General features: G+C 47.5%; 1 protein-coding gene across 1 annotated transcript in view; it reads left to right on the top strand.

Moving 5' to 3' along the window:
* The window catches only part of LOC120061480 (solute carrier organic anion transporter family member 4A1-like), a 33,971-nt gene extending 23,125 nt beyond the window's left edge, over window positions 1–10,846 (top strand). The window contains exons 9-12 of the mRNA XM_039011325.1: window positions 3,688–3,866; window positions 9,939–10,003; window positions 10,330–10,478; window positions 10,667–10,846. Coding sequence (XP_038867253.1) covers window positions 3,688–3,866; window positions 9,939–10,003; window positions 10,330–10,478; window positions 10,667–10,846 — 573 coding nt within the window. The remainder of the gene's footprint in view (window positions 1–3,687; window positions 3,867–9,938; window positions 10,004–10,329; window positions 10,479–10,666) is intronic.
* Window positions 10,847–19,117: the final 8,271 nt, after the last annotated feature.

The raw sequence follows: 19,117 nt of genomic DNA, 5'->3' as shown, positions 1-19,117 counted from the left end.
GACTGCCCCTTCTGTCTGACTGCCCCTTCTGTCTGACTGTCCCTTCTGTCTGACTGTCCCTTCTATCTGACTGTCCCTTCTATCTGACTGCCCCTTCTGTCTGACTGCCCCTTCTGTCTGACTGCCCCTTCTGTCTGACTGTCCCTTCTGTCTGACTGTCCCTTCTGTCTGACTGTCCCTTCTGTCTGACTGTCCCTTCTGTCTGATTGTCCCTTCTGTCTGACTGCCCCTTCTGTCTGACTGTTCCTTCTGTCTGACTGTCCCTACTGTCTGACGGTCCCTACTGTCTGACGGTCCCTACTGTCTGACTGTTCCTACTGTCTGACTGTCCCTTCTGTCTGACTGTCCCTTCTGTCTGACTGTCCCTACTGTCTGACGGTCCCTAATGTCTGACTGTCCCTACTGTCTGACTGTCCCTACTGTCTGACTGTCCCTTCTGTCTGACTGTCCCTTCTGTCTGACTGTCCCTTCTGTCTGACTGTCCCTTCTGTCTGACTGTCCCTTTTGTCTGACTGTCCCTTTTGTCTGACTGTCCCTTCTGTCTGACTGTCCCTTCTGTCAAATCAAATCAAATTGTATTGGTCACATACACATGGTTAGCAGATGTTATTGCGAGTGTAGCGAAATGCTTGTGCTTCTAGTTCTGACAGTGCAGTAATATCTAACAAGTGATCTAACAATTCCACAACAACTACCTAATACACACAGATCTAAGTAAGGAATGGAATAAGAATATATACTGTACATATAAATATATGGATGAGTAATGACAGAGCAAGGCAAGATGCAATAGATAAAATACAGTATATACATATGAGATGCAAGATATGTAAACATAATGTAATGCAAGATATCTAAACATTATTAAAGTTACATTATTAAAGTGACTAGTGATCCATTTATTAAAGTGGCCAATGATTTCACGTCTGTATGTTGGCAGCAGCCTCTCAATGTTAGTGATGGCTGTTTAACAGTCTGATGGCCTTGAGATAGAAGCTGTTTTTCAGTCTCTCGGTCCCTGCTTTGATGCGCTGCTGCGCCTTCTTCACCACGCTCTCTGTGTGGGTGGACCATTTCAGTTTATCCATGATGTGCACGTTGAGGAACTTAAACCGTTCCACCTTCTCCACTGCGGTCCCTTTGATGTGGATAGGGGGCTGCTCCCTCTGCTGTTTCCTGAAGTCCACAATCATCTCCTTTGTTTTGTTGATGTTGAGTGAGAGGTTGTTTTCCTGACACCACTCCGAGTGCCCTCACCTCCTCCCTGTCTCATCGTCGCCTACTAGTGTCGTCTGTAAACTTGATGATTGAGTTGGAGGCGTGCGTGACCATGCAGTCATGGGTGAACAGGGAGTACAGGAGGGGGCTGAGCATGCACCCTTGTGGGGCCACAGTGTTGAGGATCAGCGAAGTGGAGATGTTGTTTCCTACCTTCACCACCTGGGGGCGGCCCGTCAGGAAGTCCAGGACCCAGTTGCACATGGCCCCAAGGCCTCTAGCTTGATGATGAGCTTGGAGGGTACTATGGTGTTGAATGTTGAGTTATAGTTAGTGAACAGCATTCTTACATACAGTTGAAGTCGGAAGTTAGGTTGGAGTCATTTAAAACTTGTTTTTCAACCACTCCACAAATGTTTTGTTAACAAATTATAGTTTTGGCAAGTCGGTTCGGACATCTACTTTGTGCATGGAACAAGTAATTTTTCCAACAATTGTTTACAGACAGATTATTTCACTTATAATTCACTGTATCACAATTCCAGTGGGTCAGAAGTTTATGTACACTAAGTTGACTGTGCCTTTAAACAGCTTAGAAAATTCCAGAAAATGATGGCTTTAGAAGCGTCTGATAGGCTAATTGACATTGGAGGTTTGGAGGTGTACCTGTGGATGTATTTCAAAGCCTACCTTGAACACACAAGCCAGCTGGTCTGTGCATGCTCTGAGGACGTGGCTAGCGATGCCGTCTGGGCCGGCATCCTTGCGAGGGTTAACACGTTTGAACGTCTTACTCACGCCGCCAACAGAGAAGGAGAGCCCACAGTCCTTGGTGGCGGGCCGTGTCGGTGGCACTGTATTATCCTCAAAGCGAACAAATAAGGTGTTTAGTTTGTCTGGAAGCAAGACGTCGGTGTCCGTGACGGGGCTGGTTTTCTTTTTGTAATCCGTGATTGACTGTAGACCCTGCCACTTACGTCTCATGTCTCTCCCCTACAGGCCCTTCTGTCTGACTGTCCCTTCTGTCTGACTGTCCCTTCTGTCTGACTGTCCCTTCTGTCTGACTGTCCCTTCTGTCTGACTGCCCCTTCTGTCTGACTGTCCCTTCTGTCTGACTGCCCCTTCTGTCTGACTGTCCCTTCTGTCTGACTGTCCCTTCTGTCTGACTGTCCCTTCTGTCTGACTGTCCCTTCTGTCTGACTGTCCCTTCTGTCTGACTGTCCCTACTGTCTGACTGTCCCTACTGTCTGACTGTCCCTTCTGTCTGACTGTCCCTTCTGTCTGACTGTCCCTTCTGTCTGACTGCCCCTTCTGTCTGACTGTCCCTTCTGTCTGACTGTCCCTTCTGTCTGACTGTCCCTTCTGTCTGACTTCCCCTGGTCAGGTGTACTCTGGCTAGAGCTGTGTATGTTGACTCTGACTGTCCCTTCTGTCTGACTGTCTCCTCTGTCTGGTGCCCCCGGTCAGGTGTACTCTGGCTAGAGCTGTGTATGTTGACTCTGTCTGTCTCTGTCTTGTGCCCCCGGTCAGGTGTACTCTGGCTAGAGCTGTGTATGTTGACTCTGTCTCCTCTGTCTTGTGCCCCCGGTCAGGTGTACTCTGGCTAGAGCTGTGTATGTTGACTCTGACTGTCCCTTCTGTCTGACTGTCTCCTCTGTCTGGTGCCCCCGGTCAGGTGTACTCTGGCTAGAGCTGTGTATGTTGACTCTGACTGTCCCTTCTGTCTGACTGTCTCCTCTGTCTGGTGCCCCCGGTCAGCTGTACTCTGGCTAGAGCTGTGTATGTTGACTCTGACTGTCCCTTCTGTCTGACTGTCTCCTCTGTCTGGTGCCCCCGGTCAGCTGTACTCTGGCTAGAGCTGTGTATGTTGACTCTGTCTCCTCTGTCTGGTGCCCCCGGTCAGGTGTACTCTGGCTAGAGCTGTGTATGTTGACTCTGTCTGGTGCCCCCGGTCAGGTGTACTCTGGCTAGAGCTGTGTATGTTGACTCTGTCTGGTGCCCCCGGTCAGCTGTACTCTGGCTAGAGCTGTGTATGTTGACTCTGACTCCTCTGTCTGGTGCCCCCGGTCAGGTGTACTCTGGCTAGAGCTGTGTATGTTGACTCTGTCTGGTGCCCCCGGTCAGGTGTACTCTGGCTAGAGCTGTGTATGTTGACTCTGTCTGGTGCCCCCGGTCAGGTGTACTCTGGCTAGAGCTGTGTATGTTGACTCTGTCTCCTCTGTCTTGTGCCCCCGGTCAGGTGTACTCTGGCTAGAGCTGTGTATGTTGACTCTGTCTGGTGCCCCCGGTCAGGTGTACTCTGGCTAGAGCTGTGTATGTTGACTCTGTCTGGTGCCCCCGGTCAGGTGTACTCTGGCTAGAGCTGTGTATGTTGACTCTGACTCCTCTGTCTGGTGCCCCCGGTCAGGTGTACTCTGGCTAGAGCTGTGTATGTTGACTCTGTCTCCTCTGTCTTGTGCCCCTGGTCAGGTGTACTCGGGCTGCAGCTGTGTGGTGGTGGGGAACGTCACATCGGGGCAGGAGGGTCTGGCTCTGGATGGGAAGTGCACCAGCTCCTGTAGTCACATGCCAGCCTTCCTCACCTTCCTCTTCATCGTCATCTTCTTCACCTTCCTGTGTAGTATCCCCGCCCTCACTGCTACCCTCAGGTGGGTACAGACCCTAACTCTATCCCTCACTGCTACCCTCAGGTGGGTACAGACTCTAACCCTCACTGCTACCCTCAGGTGGGTACAGACTCTAACCCTCACTGCTACCCTCAGGTGGGTACAGACCCTAACCCTCACTGCTACCCTCAGGTGGTTACAGACTCTAACCCTCACTGCTACCCTCAGGTGGGTACAGACCCTAACCCTCACTGCTACCCTCAGGTGGGTACAGACCCTAACCCTCACTGCTACCCTCAGGTGGGTACAGACCCTAACCCTCACTGCTACCCTCAGGTGGGTACAGACTCTAACCCTCACTGCTACCCTCAGGTGGGTACAGACTCTAACCCTCACTGCTACCCTCAGGTGGGTACAGACTCTAACCCTCACTGCTACCCTCAGGTGGGTACAGACTCTAACCCTCACTGCTACCCTCAGGTGGGTACAGACTCTAACCCTCACTGCTACCCTCAGGTGGGTACAGACCCTAACCCTCACTGCTACCCTCAGGTGGGTACAGACCCTAACCCTCACTGCTACCCTCAGGTGGGTACAGACTCTAACCCTCACTGCTACCCTCAGGTGGGTACAGACCCTAACCCTCACTGCTACCCTCAGGTGGGTACAGACCCTAACCCTCACTGCTACCCTCAGGTGGGTACAGACCCTAACCCTCACTGCTACCCTCAGGTGGGTACAGACCCTAACTCTATCCCTCACTGCTACCCTCAGGTGGGTACAGACTCTATCCCTCACTGCTACCCTCAGGTGGGTACAGACCCTAACTCTATCCCTCACTGCTACCCTCAGGTGGTTACAGACTCTAACCCTCACTGCTACCCTCAGGTGGGTACAGACTCTAACCCTCACTGCTACCCTCAGGTGGGTACAGACTCTAACCCTCACTGCTACCCTCAGGTGGTTACAGACTCTAACCCTCACTGCTACCCTCAGGTGGTTACAGACTCTAACCCTCACTGCTACCCTCAGGTGGGTACAGACTCTAACCCTCACTGCTACCCTCAGGTGGGTACAGACCCTAACCCTCACTGCTACCCTCAGGTGGGTACAGACTCTAACCCTCACTGCTACCCTCAGGTGGGTACAGACTCTAACCCTCACTGCTACCCTCAGGTGGTTACAGACTCTAACCCTCACTGCTACCCTCAGGTGGGTACAGACCCTAACCCTCACTGCTACCCTCAGGTGGGTACAGACTCTAACCCTCACTGCTACCCTCAGGTGGGTACAGACCCTAACCCTCACTGCTACCCTCAGGTGGGTACAGACTCTAACCCTCACTGCTACTCTCAGGTGGGTACAGACTCTAACCCTCACTGCTACCCTCAGGTGGGTACAGACCCTAACCCTCACTGCTACCCTCAGGTGGGTACAGACTCTAACCCTCACTGCTACCCTCAGGTGGGTACAGACCCTAACCCTCACTGCTACCCTCAGGTGGGTACAGACTCTAACCCTCACTGCTACCCTCAGGTGGGTACAGACTCTAACCCTCACTGCTACCCTCAGGTGGGTACAGACTCTAACCCTCACTGCTACCCTCAGGTGGGTACAGACCCTAACCCTCACTGCTACCCTCAGGTGGGTACAGACCCTAACCCTCACTGTTACCCTCAGGTGGGTACAGACCCTAACCCTCACTGCTACCCTCAGGTGGGTACAGACCCTAACCCTCACTGCTACCCTCAGGTGGTTACAGACTCTAACCCTCACTGCTACCCTCAGGTGGGTACAGACTCTAACCCTCACTGCTACCCTCAGGTGGGTACAGACTCTAACCCTCACTGCTACCCTCAGGTGGGTACAGACTCTAACCCTCACTGCTACCCTCAGGTGGGTACAGACTCTAACCCTCACTGCTACCCTCAGGTGGGTACAGACCCTAACCCTCACTGCTACCCTCAGGTGGGTACAGACTCTAACCCTCACTGCTACCCTCAGGTGGGTACAGACTCTAACCCTCACTGCTACCCTCAGGTGGGTACAGACTCTAACCCTCACTGCTACCCTCAGGTGGGTACAGACCCTAACTCTATCCCTCACTGCTACCCTCAGGTGGGTACAGACTCTAACCCTCACTGCTACCCTCAGGTGGGTACAGACCCTAACCCTCACTGCTACCCTCAGGTGGGTACAGACCCTAACCCTCACTGCTACCCTCAGGTGGTTACAGACTCTAACCCTCACTGCTACCCTCAGGTGGGTACAGACTCTAACCCTCACTGCTACCCTCAGGTGGGTACAGACTCTAACCCTCACTGCTACCCTCAGGTGGTTACAGACTCTAACCCTCACTGCTACCCTCAGGTGGGTACAGACTCTAACCCTCACTGCTACCCTCAGGTGGGTACAGACTCTAACCCTCACTGCTACCCTCAGGTGGGTACAGACCCTAACCCTCACTGCTACCCTCAGGTGGGTACAGACCCTAACCCTCACTGCTACCCTCAGGTGGGTACAGACCCTAACCCTCACTGCTACCCTCAGGTGGGTACAGACTCTAACCCTCACTGCTACCCTCAGGTGGGTACAGACCCTAACCCTCACTGCTACCCTCAGGTGGGTACAGACTCTAACCCTCACTGCTACTCTCAGGTGGGTACAGACTCTAACCCTCACTGCTACCCTCAGGTGGGTACAGACCCTAACCCTCACTGCTACCCTCAGGTGGGTACAGACTCTAACCCTCACTGCTACCCTCAGGTGGGTACAGACCCTAACCCTCACTGCTACCCTCAGGTGGGTACAGACTCTAACCCTCACTGCTACCCTCAGGTGGGTACAGACTCTAACCCTCACTGCTACCCTCAGGTGGGTACAGACTCTAACCCTCACTGCTACCCTCAGGTGGGTACAGACTCTAACCCTCACTGCTACCCTCAGGTGGGTACAGACCCTAACCCTCACTGCTACCCTCAGGTGGGTACAGACCCTAACCCTCACTGTTACCCTCAGGTGGGTACAGACCCTAACCCTCACTGCTACCCTCAGGTGGGTACAGACCCTAACCCTCACTGCTACCCTCAGGTGGTTACAGACTCTAACCCTCACTGCTACCCTCAGGTGGGTACAGACTCTAACCCTCACTGCTACCCTCAGGTGGGTACAGACTCTAACCCTCACTGCTACCCTCAGGTGGGTACAGACTCTAACCCTCACTGCTACCCTCAGGTGGGTACAGACTCTAACCCTCACTGCTACCCTCAGGTGGGTACAGACCCTAACCCTCACTGCTACCCTCAGGTGGGTACAGACTCTAACCCTCACTGCTACCCTCAGGTGGGTACAGACCCTAACCCTCACTGCTACCCTCAGGTGGGTACAGACCCTAACCCTCACTGCTACCCTCAGGTGGGTACAGACTCTAAACCTCACTGCTACCCTCAGGTGGGTACAGACTCTAACCCTCACTGCTACCCTCAGGTGGGTACAGACCCTAACCCTCACTGCTACCCTCAGGTGGGTACAGACTCTAACCCTCACTGCTACCCTCAGGTGGGTACAGACCCTAACCCTCACTGCTACCCTCAGGTGGGTACAGACTCTAACCCTCACTGCTACCCTCAGGTGGGTACAGACTCTAACCCTCACTGCTACCCTCAGGTGGGTACAGACTCTAACCCTCACTGCTACCCTCAGGTGGGTACAGACCCTAACTCTATCCCTCACTGCTACCCTCAGGTGGGTACAGACTCTAACCCTCACTGCTACCCTCAGGTGGGTACAGACCCTAACCCTCACTGCTACCCTCAGGTGGGTACAGACCCTAACCCTCACTGCTACCCTCAGGTGGTTACAGACTCTAACCCTCACTGCTACCCTCAGGTGGGTACAGACTCTAACCCTCACTGCTACCCTCAGGTGGGTACAGACTCTAACCCTCACTGCTACCCTCAGGTGGTTACAGACTCTAACCCTCACTGCTACCCTCAGGTGGGTACAGACTCTAACCCTCACTGCTACCCTCAGGTGGGTACAGACTCTAACCCTCACTGCTACCCTCAGGTGGGTACAGACCCTAACCCTCACTGCTACCCTCAGGTGGGTACAGACCCTAACCCTCACTGCTACCCTCAGGTGGGTACAGACTCTAACCCTCACTGCTACCCTCAGGTGGGTACAGACTCTAACCCTCACTGCTACCCTCAGGTGGGTACAGACTCTAACCCTCACTGCTACCCTCAGGTGGGTACAGACTCTAACCCTCACTGCTACCCTCAGGTGGGTACAGACCCTAACCCTCACTGCTACCCTCAGGTGGGTACAGACCCTAACTCTATCCCTCACTGCTACCCTCAGGTGGGTACAGACTCTAACCCTCACTGCTACCCTCAGGTGGGTACAGACCCTAACCCTCACTGCTACCCTCAGGTGGGTACAGACCCTAACCCTCACTGCTACCCTCAGGTGGGTACAGACTCTAACCCTCACTGCTACCCTCAGGTGGGTACAGACTCTAACCCTCACTGCTACCCTCAGGTGGGTACAGACTCTATCCCTCACTGCTACCCTCAGGTGGTTACAGACTCTAACCCTCGCTGCTACCCTCAGGTGGGTACAGACCCTAACTCTATCCCTCACTGCTACCCTCAGGTGGGTACAGACTCTATCCCTCACTGCTACCCTCAGGAGGGTACAGACCCTAACCCTCACTGCTACCCTCAGGTGGGTACAGACCCTAACTCTATCCCTCACTGCTACCCTCAGGTGGGTACAGACTCTAACCCTCACTGCTACCCTCAGGTGGGTACAGACCCTAACCCTCACTGCTACCCTCAGGTGGGTACAGACTCTAACCCTCACTGCTACCCTCAGGTGGGTACAGACCCTAACCCTCACTGCTACCCTCAGGTGGGTACAGACTCTAACCCTCACTGCTACCCTCAGGTGGGTACAGACTCTAACCCTCACTGCTACCCTCAGGTGGGTACAGACTCTAACCCTCACTGCTACCCTCAGGTGGGTACAGACCCTAACCCTCACTGCTACCCTCAGGTGGGTACAGACCCTAACCCTCACTGCTACCCTCAGGTGGGTACAGACTCTAACCCTCACTGCTACCCTCAGGTGGGTACAGACTCTAACCCTCACTGCTACCCTCAGGTGGGTACAGACCCTAACCCTCACTGCTACCCTCAGGTGGGTACAGACTCTAACCCTCACTGCTACCCTCAGGTGGTTACAGACTCTAACCCTCACTGCTACCCTCAGGTGGGTACAGACTCTAACCCTCACTGCTACCCTCAGGTGGGTACAGACCCTAACCCTCACTGCTACCCTCAGGTGGGTACAGACTCTAACCCTCACTGCTACCCTCAGGTGGGTACAGACCCTAACCCTCACTGCTACCCTCAGGTGGGTACAGACCCTAACCCTCACTGCTACCCTCAGGTGGGTACAGACTCTAACTCTATCCCTCACTGCTACCCTCAGGTGGGTACAGACCCTAACCCTCACTGCTACCCTCAGGTGGGTACAGACCCTAACCCTCACTGCTACCCTCAGGTGGGTACAGACTCTAACCCTCACTGCTACCCTCAGGTGGGTACAGACTCTAAGCCTCACTGCTACCCTCAGGTGGGTACAGACTCTAACCCTCACTGCTACCCTCAGGTGGGTACAGACCCTAACTCTATCCCTCACTGCTACCCTCAGGTGGGTACAGACTCTAACCCTCACTGCTACCCTCAGGTGGGTACAGACCCTAACCCTCACTGCTACCCTCAGGTGGGTACAGACTCTAACCCTCACTGCTACTCTCAGGTGGGTACAGACTCTAACCCTCACTGCTACCCTCAGGTGGGTACAGACCCTAACCCTCACTGCTACCCTCAGGTGGGTACAGACTCTAACCCTCACTGCTACCCTCAGGTGGGTACGGAGCAGACAGACAAAAGAGAGTGTGTGAACTGTGGTATATTTCTGTTATAACCATGTCTGATAGTAACCTCTAGTGTGTGAACTGTGGTATATTTCTGTTATAACCATGTCTGATAGTAACCTCTAGTGTGTGAACTGTGAATCTGAAGTGCTCTCTGTCGACCCCTACAGGTGTGTCCCAGACAGCCAGAGGTCCTTTGGACTGGGAATCCAGTGGATCGTGGTGAGAAGTCTAGGTATTTCATTTCTCTTGTTGAATTTGCTTTGATTTGATAAATGTGTCCTTGTAGCCTGAGAATCCCGACAACAAGCTCCCGAGTGGCGCAACGGGTCTAAGACACTGCATCTCGGTGTTAGAGGCGTCACTACAAACCCTGGTTTGAATCCAGGCTGTATCACAACCGGCCGTGATTGGGAGTCCCATGGGCCGGCGCACAATTTGGCCCAGCGTTGGCCGGTATAGGCCGTCGTTGTAAATAAGAATTTGTTCTTAACTGACTTGCCTAGTTAAATAAAGTTTAAATTGAAAAACAATGTAAATAATGTGATGTTGTTCCTAAAGGTGGGATCCCAGGCCCGATAGCGTTTGGCTCTGTGATCGACATCTCATGCCTGCTGTGGCAGGACCAGTGTGGAGAGCAGGGCTCCTGCTACCTCTACCAGAACTCTGCCATGAGCCGCTATACACTGATCGCTGGCATCATCTACAAGGTAACTCGAGGCCCACATGTCTGTTATTTCATTCTGTTATAGGATTGTGTTCAAGGACTTTCTTTATTCTCGTGACCATATCAAATGTTTGTTTAACTGAGAGAGAATTCTATTCTCCCACCTCTAACCATAGTGCATGTCTTATTCTCTATTCTCTCTCTCTCTTCATCCGTCCCTCCCTCTGTCAGGTTCTTGGCACGATGTTCTTCCTGCTGGCCAGTGTTCTGTACAAGCCCCCTCCAGAGTCGCCCCAGAGCAGCTGTGAGAGCACCGACCACGGGGCAGGGAACAGCGGGGGAGAGACGGGGGACCTCTCCATCAAGGACCTTCCGCCAAAAATAATCTCAAATGTACACGCCAGGTTATGATGACTTCAGACCCCACCCACATCTCACCGTGCGTGTGTGTGTGTGTGTGTCGTGCCACTGCGTCCTCAATGACTGCCAACCCGTGCCCGTCTCATGGCCACTCCCATCACACAGACACATCCCCCCCAGGGCAAGGCATGTCTGCTCCACCTACTCAGCCCAACTTCATCCCATTGGCTTGCCCTCCATCACCTCCCTGCCAGCCCACTGAACTTGGGGTTTGTGTGATGTGATGAAAGACTTAGACCAGAGTCACAGATAGGGTCAGAGGTTATTCTGAGAAGTAGGAAAGTCTCCTGATGGCTTTGGGGATTTAAACCACTGAAAAGACACACTTTAACCTCTCTGGAATATGTGGGACGGTAGCGTCCCACCTGGCCAACATCCAGTGAAAATGCAGAGCGCCAAATTCAAAGAAATTACTATAAAAATTTAACTTTCATGAAATCACACATTAAATATATCAAATTAAAGCTACACTTGTTGTGAATCCAGCCAACGTGTCAGATTTCAAAAAGGCTTTACGGCGAAAGCAAACGATGCTATTATCTGAGGACAGCACCCCAGCAAACAATCACAGACCATCATATTTCAACCCTCCCGGTACGACACAAAACGCAGAAATAAAGATATAATTCATGCCTTACCTTTGACAAGCTTCTTCTGTTGGCACTCCAATATGTCCCATAAACATCACAAATGGTCCTTTTGTTCGATTAATTCCGTCGATATATATCCAAAATGTCAATTTATTTGGCGCGTTTGATCCAGAAAAACACCGGTTCCAACTTGCACAACGTGACTACAAAATATCTCAAAAGTTACCTGTAAGCTTTGTCCAAACATTTCAAACTACTTTTGTAATACAACTTTAGGTATTTTTTAACGTAAATAATCGCTAAAATTGAAGACGGGATGATCTGTGTTCAATACCGGAGGAAAACAATGTGTAGCATGCTTTCTGGTCACGCGCCTCTAACAAACAGTACACTTCACTGGAGCCTCATTCTGAACATGGCAACTTCTTCATTTCTCAAAGGAAAACCTCAGCCAATTTGTAAAGACTGTTGACATCCAGTGGAAGCGATAGGAACTGCAGGAAGGTCCCTTAGAAATCTGGATTCCCAATGAAAAGAGAGTGACCTCAAACAAACAAAAAATCTGAGTGGTTTGTCCTCGGGGTTTTGCCTGCCAAATAAGTTATGTTATAGTCACAGACATGATTCAAACCATTTTAGAAACTTCAGAGTGTTTTCTATCCAATACTAATAACTGATTGTTGTGGCTTCCTTTCCTCTTTACCATAGCCACTGCCCAAGCCTGAAGCGGGGTTGTTTCGTACTCATACAGTCCACACTCAAGGTTTCCAAATGGCCAAACATTCAATGACATCCAGGGATATGGTGCAACAAAAATGTTTATTCTTCTTATATCTAACAAGGAAATGATTCTCCAATCAACTTAAAGCATAGATTACTTGATATGGAAAATACATAATATGATCTGTATGTCTGTATGGTCAAAAAACTATACCGCTCCCACATCTAGCAAAGACTCCTTCCCCCGAAGGCCCAACTTCCTGCCTTTATCCTAACACACTTAACACAGTACAATGAATGGGCAAGAGGGGGGGCTAACAGTTACACTAACAACAAATGAATATATCTCAATCAGGTAAATATAAATCATAAAGGTACGTACCTAATATTTCATCATATACATTCATATTTAATATATTTACACAAATGTACATGGAGTTCGGTAAGTTCAGTCTTTTATACAAATATGTCCAAATCGGCTCTAACAATATGCATATATTAGCATCTGGGACTGAGTAGGAGGCAGTTTACTCTGGGCATGCTTTTCATCCAAACGTGAAAATGCTGCCCCCTATCCACAATATGTTTTAAGGGATCTAGTAAATCTGGATCACGGAAACGTTACAGATTGCACGACAGAAATGAAAAGGTCATTTCCGATTGAGACGACATATGCAGAGTTTACGTTGAATGCAGTCTCCACTAACACAGGAACATGGCCTTTACATTTCAATCACGCTGTAACAATAAACTTCCACGATACGGATTGAAAATAAGCCTTAAATGAGTATGGTATGGGACAGTATCTATAGTATGGGACAGAATCTATAGTATGGAACAGAATCTATAGTATGGGACAGAATCTATAGTATGGAACAGAATCTATAGTATGGGACATGGGACAGAATCTATAGTATGGGACAGAATCTATAGTATGGAACAGAATCTATAGTATGGGACATGGGACAGAATCTATAGTATGGGACAGTATCTATAGTATGGAACAGAATCTATAGTATGGGACAGTATCTATAGTATGGGACATGGGACAGTATCTATAGTATGGAACAGAATCTATAGTATGGAACAGAATCTATAGTATGGGACAGTATCTATAGTATGGAACAGAATCTATAGTATGGAACAGAATCTATAGTATGGGACAGTATCTATAGTATGGAACAGAATCTATAGTATGGAACAGAATCTATAGTATGGAACAGAATCTATAGTATGGGACATGGGACAGTATCTATAGTATGGGACAGAATCTATAGTATGGGACAGAATCTATAGTATGGGACAGTATCTATAGTATGGAACAGAATCTATAGTATGGAACAGAATCTATAGTATGGGACATGGGACAGAATCTATAGTATGGGACAGTATCTATAGTATGGAACAGAATCTATAGTATGGGACATGGGACAGTATCTATAGTATGGGACAGAATCTATAGTATGGGACAGTATCTATAGTATGGAACAGAATCTATAGTATGGAACAGAATCTATAGTATGGGACAGAATCTATAGTATGGAACAGAATCTATAGTATGGGACATGGGACAGAATCTATAGTATGGGACAGTATCTATAGTATGGAACAGAATCTATAGTATGGGACATGGGACAGAATCTATAGTATGGAACAGAATCTATAGTATGGGACATGGGACAGAATCTATAGTATGGGACAGTATCTATAGTATGGAACAGAATCTATAGTATGGGACAGTATCTATAGTATGGAACAGAATCTATAGTATGGGACAGAATCTATAGTATGGGACATGGGACAGAATCTATAGTATGGGACAGTATCTATAGTATGGGACAGTATCTATAGTATGGAACAGAATCTATAGTATGGAACAGAATCTGTAGTATGGGACAGTATCTATAGTATGGAACAGAATCTATAGTATGGGACAGTATCTATAGTATGGGACAGTATCTATAGTATGGGACAGTATCTATAGTATGGGACAGTATCTATAGTATGGGACATGGGACAGAATCTATAGTATGGGACAGTATCTATAGTATGGGACAGAATCTATAGTATGGGACAGTATCTATAGTATGGAACAGAATCTATAGTATGGGACAGAATCTATAGTATGGAACATGGGACAGAATCTATAGTATGGGACAGTATCTATAGTATGGAACAGAATCTATAGTATGGGACATGGGACAGAATCTATAGTATGGGACAGTATCTATAGTATGGGACATGGGACAGCATCTATAGTATGGGACAGAATCTATAGTATGGGACAGAATCTATAGTATGGGACAGTATCTATAGTATGGGACAGTATCTATAGTATGGGACAGTATCTATAGTATGGAACAGAATCTATAGTATGGGACAGTATCTATAGTATGGGACATGGGACAGAATCTATAGTATGGGACATGGGACAGAATCTATAGTATGGGACAGTATCTATAGTATGGGACATGGGACAGAATCTATAGTATGGGACAGAATCTATAGTATGGGACATGGGACAGATCTATAGTATGGGACAGTATCTATAGTATGGGACAGTATCTATAGTATGGGACAGTATCTATAGTATGGGACATGGGACAGAATCTATAGTATGGGACAGAATCTATAGTATGGGACAGAATCTATAGTATGGGACAGTATCTATAGTATGGGACATGGGACAGAATCTATAGTATGGAACAGTATCTATAGTATGGGACATGGGACAGAATCTATAGTATGGGACAGAATCTATAGTATGGGACAGTATCTATAGTATGGGACATGGGACAGAATCTATAGTATGGGACAGAATCTATAGTATGGGACATGGGACAGTATCTATAGTATGGGACAGTATCTATAGTATGGGACAGTATCTATAGTATGGGACATGGGACAGAATCTATAGTATGGGACAGAATCTATAGTATGGGACATGGGACAGAATCTATAGTATGGGACAGTATCTATAGTATGGGACATGGGACAGAATCTATAGTATGGGACAGTATCTATAGTATGGGACAGTATCTATAGTATGGGACATGGGACAGAATCTATAGTATGGGACAGAATCTATAGTATGGGACAGTATCTATAGTATGGAACAGAATCTATAGTATGGGACAGTATCTATAGTATGGGACAGTATCTATAGTATGGGACAGAATCTATAGTATGGGACAGAATCTATAGTATGGGACAGTATCTATAGTATGGCACAGTATCTATAGTATGGGACAGAATCTATAGTATGGGACAGAATCTATAGTATGGGACAGTATCTATAGTATGGGACAGAATCTATAGTATGGGACAGTATCTATAGTATGGGACATGGGACAGAATCTATAGTATGGGACAGAATCTATAGTATGGGACATGGGACAGAATCTATAGTATGGGACACTATCTATAGTATGGAACAGAATCTATAGTATGGGACAGTATCTATAGTATGGGACAGTATCTATAGTATGGGACAGTATCTATAGTATGGGACATGGGACAGAATCTATAGTATGGGACATGGGACAGTATCTATAGTATGGGACAGAATCTATAGTATGGGACAGTATCTATAGTATGGAACAGTATCTATAGTATGGGACAGTATCTATAGTATGGGACAGTATCTATAGTATGGGACATGGGACAGAATCTATAGTATGGGACATTATCTATAGTATGGGACAGTATCTATAGTATGGGACAGAATCTATAGTATGGAACAGAATCTATAGTATGGGACAGTATCTATAGTATGGAACAGAATCTATAGTATGGGACAGAATCTATAGTATGGGACAGTATCTATAGTATGGGACATGGGACAGAATCTATAGTATGGGACAGTATCTATAGTATGGGACAGAATCTATAGTATGGGACAGTATCTATAGTATGGGACAGTATCTATAGTATGGGACAGTATCTATAGTATGGGACAGTATCTATAGTATGGGACAGTATCTATAGTATGGAACAGTATCTATAGTATGGGACAGAATCTATAGTATGGAACAGAATCTATAGTATGGGACAGTATCTATAGTATGGTATGGGACAGTATCTATAGTATGGGACATGGGACAGTATCTATAGTATGGGACAGTATCTATAGTATGGGACAGTATCTATAGTATGGAACAGTATCTATAGTATGGGACATGGGACAGTATCTATAGTATGGGACAGTATCTATAGTATGGGACAGTATCTATAGTATGGGACAGTATCTATAGTATGGGACAGAATCTATAGTATGGGACAGTATCTATAGTATGGAACAGAATCTATAGTATGGGACAGTATCTATAGTATGGGACAGTATCTATAGTATGGGACATGGGACAGTATCTATAGTATGGGACAGTATCTATAGTATGGGACAGTATCTATAGTATGGGACAGTATCTATAGTATGGGACAGAATCTATAGTATGGGACATGGGACAGAATCTATAGTATGGGACAGTATCTATAGTATGGGACATGGGACAGAATCTATAGTATGGGACATGGGACAGAATCTATAGTATGGGACAGAATCTATAGTATGGGACAGTATCTATAGTATGGGACATGGGACAGAATCTATAGTATGGGACATGGGACAGAATCTATAGTATGGGACAGTATCTATAGTATGGGACAGAATCTATAGTATGGGACATGGGACAGAATCTATAGTATGGAACAGTATCTATAGTATGGAACAGAATCTATAGTATGGAACAGTATCTATAGTATGGGACAGTATCTATAGTATGGGACATGGGACAGAATCTATAGTATGGGACAGAATCTATAGTATGGGACAGTATCTATAGTATGGGACAGTATCTATAGTATGGGACATGGGACAGAATCTATAGTATGGGACAGAATCTATAGTATGGGACAGTATCTATAGTATGGGACATGGGACAGAATCTATAGTATGGGACAGTATCTATAGTATGGGACATGGGACAGAATCTATAGTATGGAACATGGGACAGAATCTATAGTATGGAACAGAATCTATAGTATGGGACAGTATCTATAGTATGGGACATGGGACAGAATCTATAGTATGGGACATGGGACAGTATCTATAGTATGGAACATGGGACAGAATCTATAGTATGGGACAGTATCTATAGTATGGAACAGAATCTATAGTATGGGACAGTATCTATAGTATGGGACATGGGACAGAATCTATAGTATGGGACATGGGACAGAATCTATAGTATGGAACATGGGACAGAATCTATAGTATGGAACAGAATCTATAGTATGGGACAGTATCTATAGTATGGGACATGGGACAGAATCTATAGTATGGAACATGGGACAGAATCTATAGTATGGAACAGAATCTATAGTATGGGACAGTATCTATAGTATGGGACATGGGACAGAATCTATAGTATGGAACATGGGACAGAATCTATAGTATGGGACAGAATCTATAGTATGGGACAGTATCTATAGTATGGGACATGGGACAGAATCTATAGTATGGGACATGGGACAGAATCTATAGTATGGGACAGTATCTATAGTATGTAGTAGTGAGAAAAATAACACTCATGTACTTCAACAAATGGAAGAGCACACAGCTGTTAATGACAGCCGCTATAAAACGACAATGAAAGGCCTGTAGCGGGATGCCATTTAACAGAACACTGAGCTTCAAGAGAGGCTGTGAGGATGATGGTGCGATTTCGTCCTGTCCACGTGCACTTCAACTAGTCAGATCCATGGGGCATTATCGTCCTGTCCACGTGTCCTTCAACTAGTCCAGGGGTGGGCAACTCCAGTCCTCCAGGTCCTGATTGGTGTCACACTTTTTCTCCATCCCTATCAAACACAGCTGATTAATCAAACTGCATTCTAATCTGAAGATCATGATTAGGTGATTATTGGAGTCAGGTGTGTTAGCTGGGCCTGGGGCAAAACTGTGCCACCAATCAGGTCCCCGAGGACTGGAGTTGTCCACTCCTGGACTAGTCAGAACCATGGTGTGATATCATCCTGTCCACGTGTCCTTTAACTAGTCAGATCCATGGTGTGATATCGAGACACATAACTGCACTTTAAGACCTAATCAGCACTGATGAACTTAGACAATGGTATTATACAAGAGTTATTCTGGCAGTGTATGCTGGTTGTAATTAACAGCTAGGGACAATGCACAAAATAAATGAGTTGCAGTATAAAGAAAAGACAACAGGGCTCTTCTCCAAACCTCAAAGTGTGCCAAGTATCATTGCCCCAATCCGTTTTCTGTTTTGGGATCTTATTTTTCCAGATAATTTATGATAGAAATTAACAGTTCTGTTTTTTTCATGTATTCATTTAATTTGATTGTTTTCACATGATTTGGTATTGTCCCAGACATCTTTGTATATGCAGTAGAGCAGGGCTGCCCAACCCTCTTCTTGGAGATCTACCGTCCTGTGGGTTTTCAGTCCCACCGTCTTCCTGGAGATCTATCGTCCTGTGGGTTTTCAGTCCAACCCTCTTCCTGGAGATCTACCGTCCTGTGGGTTTTCAGTCTAACCCTCTTCCCGGAGATCTATCGTCCTGTGGGTTTTCAGTCCAACCCTCTTCCTGGAGATCTACCGTCCTGTGGGTTTTCAGTCTAACCCTCTTCCCGGAGATCTATCGTTGTGTGGGTTTTCAGTCTAACCCTCTTCCCGGAGATCTATCGTTGTGTGGGTTTTCAGTCTAACCCTCTACCCGGAGATCTATCGTTGTGTGGGTTTTCAGTCCCACCGTCTTCCTGGAGATCTATCGTCCTGTGGGTTTTCAGTCCAACCCTCTTCCTGGAGATCTACCGTCCTGTGGGTTTTCAGTCTAACCCTCTTCCCGGAGATCTATCGTTGTGTGGGTTTTCAGTCTAACCCTCTTCCTGGAGATCTATCGTCCTGTGGGTTTTCAGTCTAACCAT

The sequence above is a fragment of the Salvelinus namaycush genome, chromosome 16 (genome assembly GCF_016432855.1).
Source record: "Salvelinus namaycush isolate Seneca chromosome 16, SaNama_1.0, whole genome shotgun sequence".
Lineage (NCBI taxonomy): Eukaryota > Metazoa > Chordata > Actinopteri > Salmoniformes > Salmonidae > Salvelinus > Salvelinus namaycush.
The sequence above is the reverse complement of the archived record's forward strand: the minus strand, read 5'-3'. Positions and strand labels throughout refer to the sequence as shown.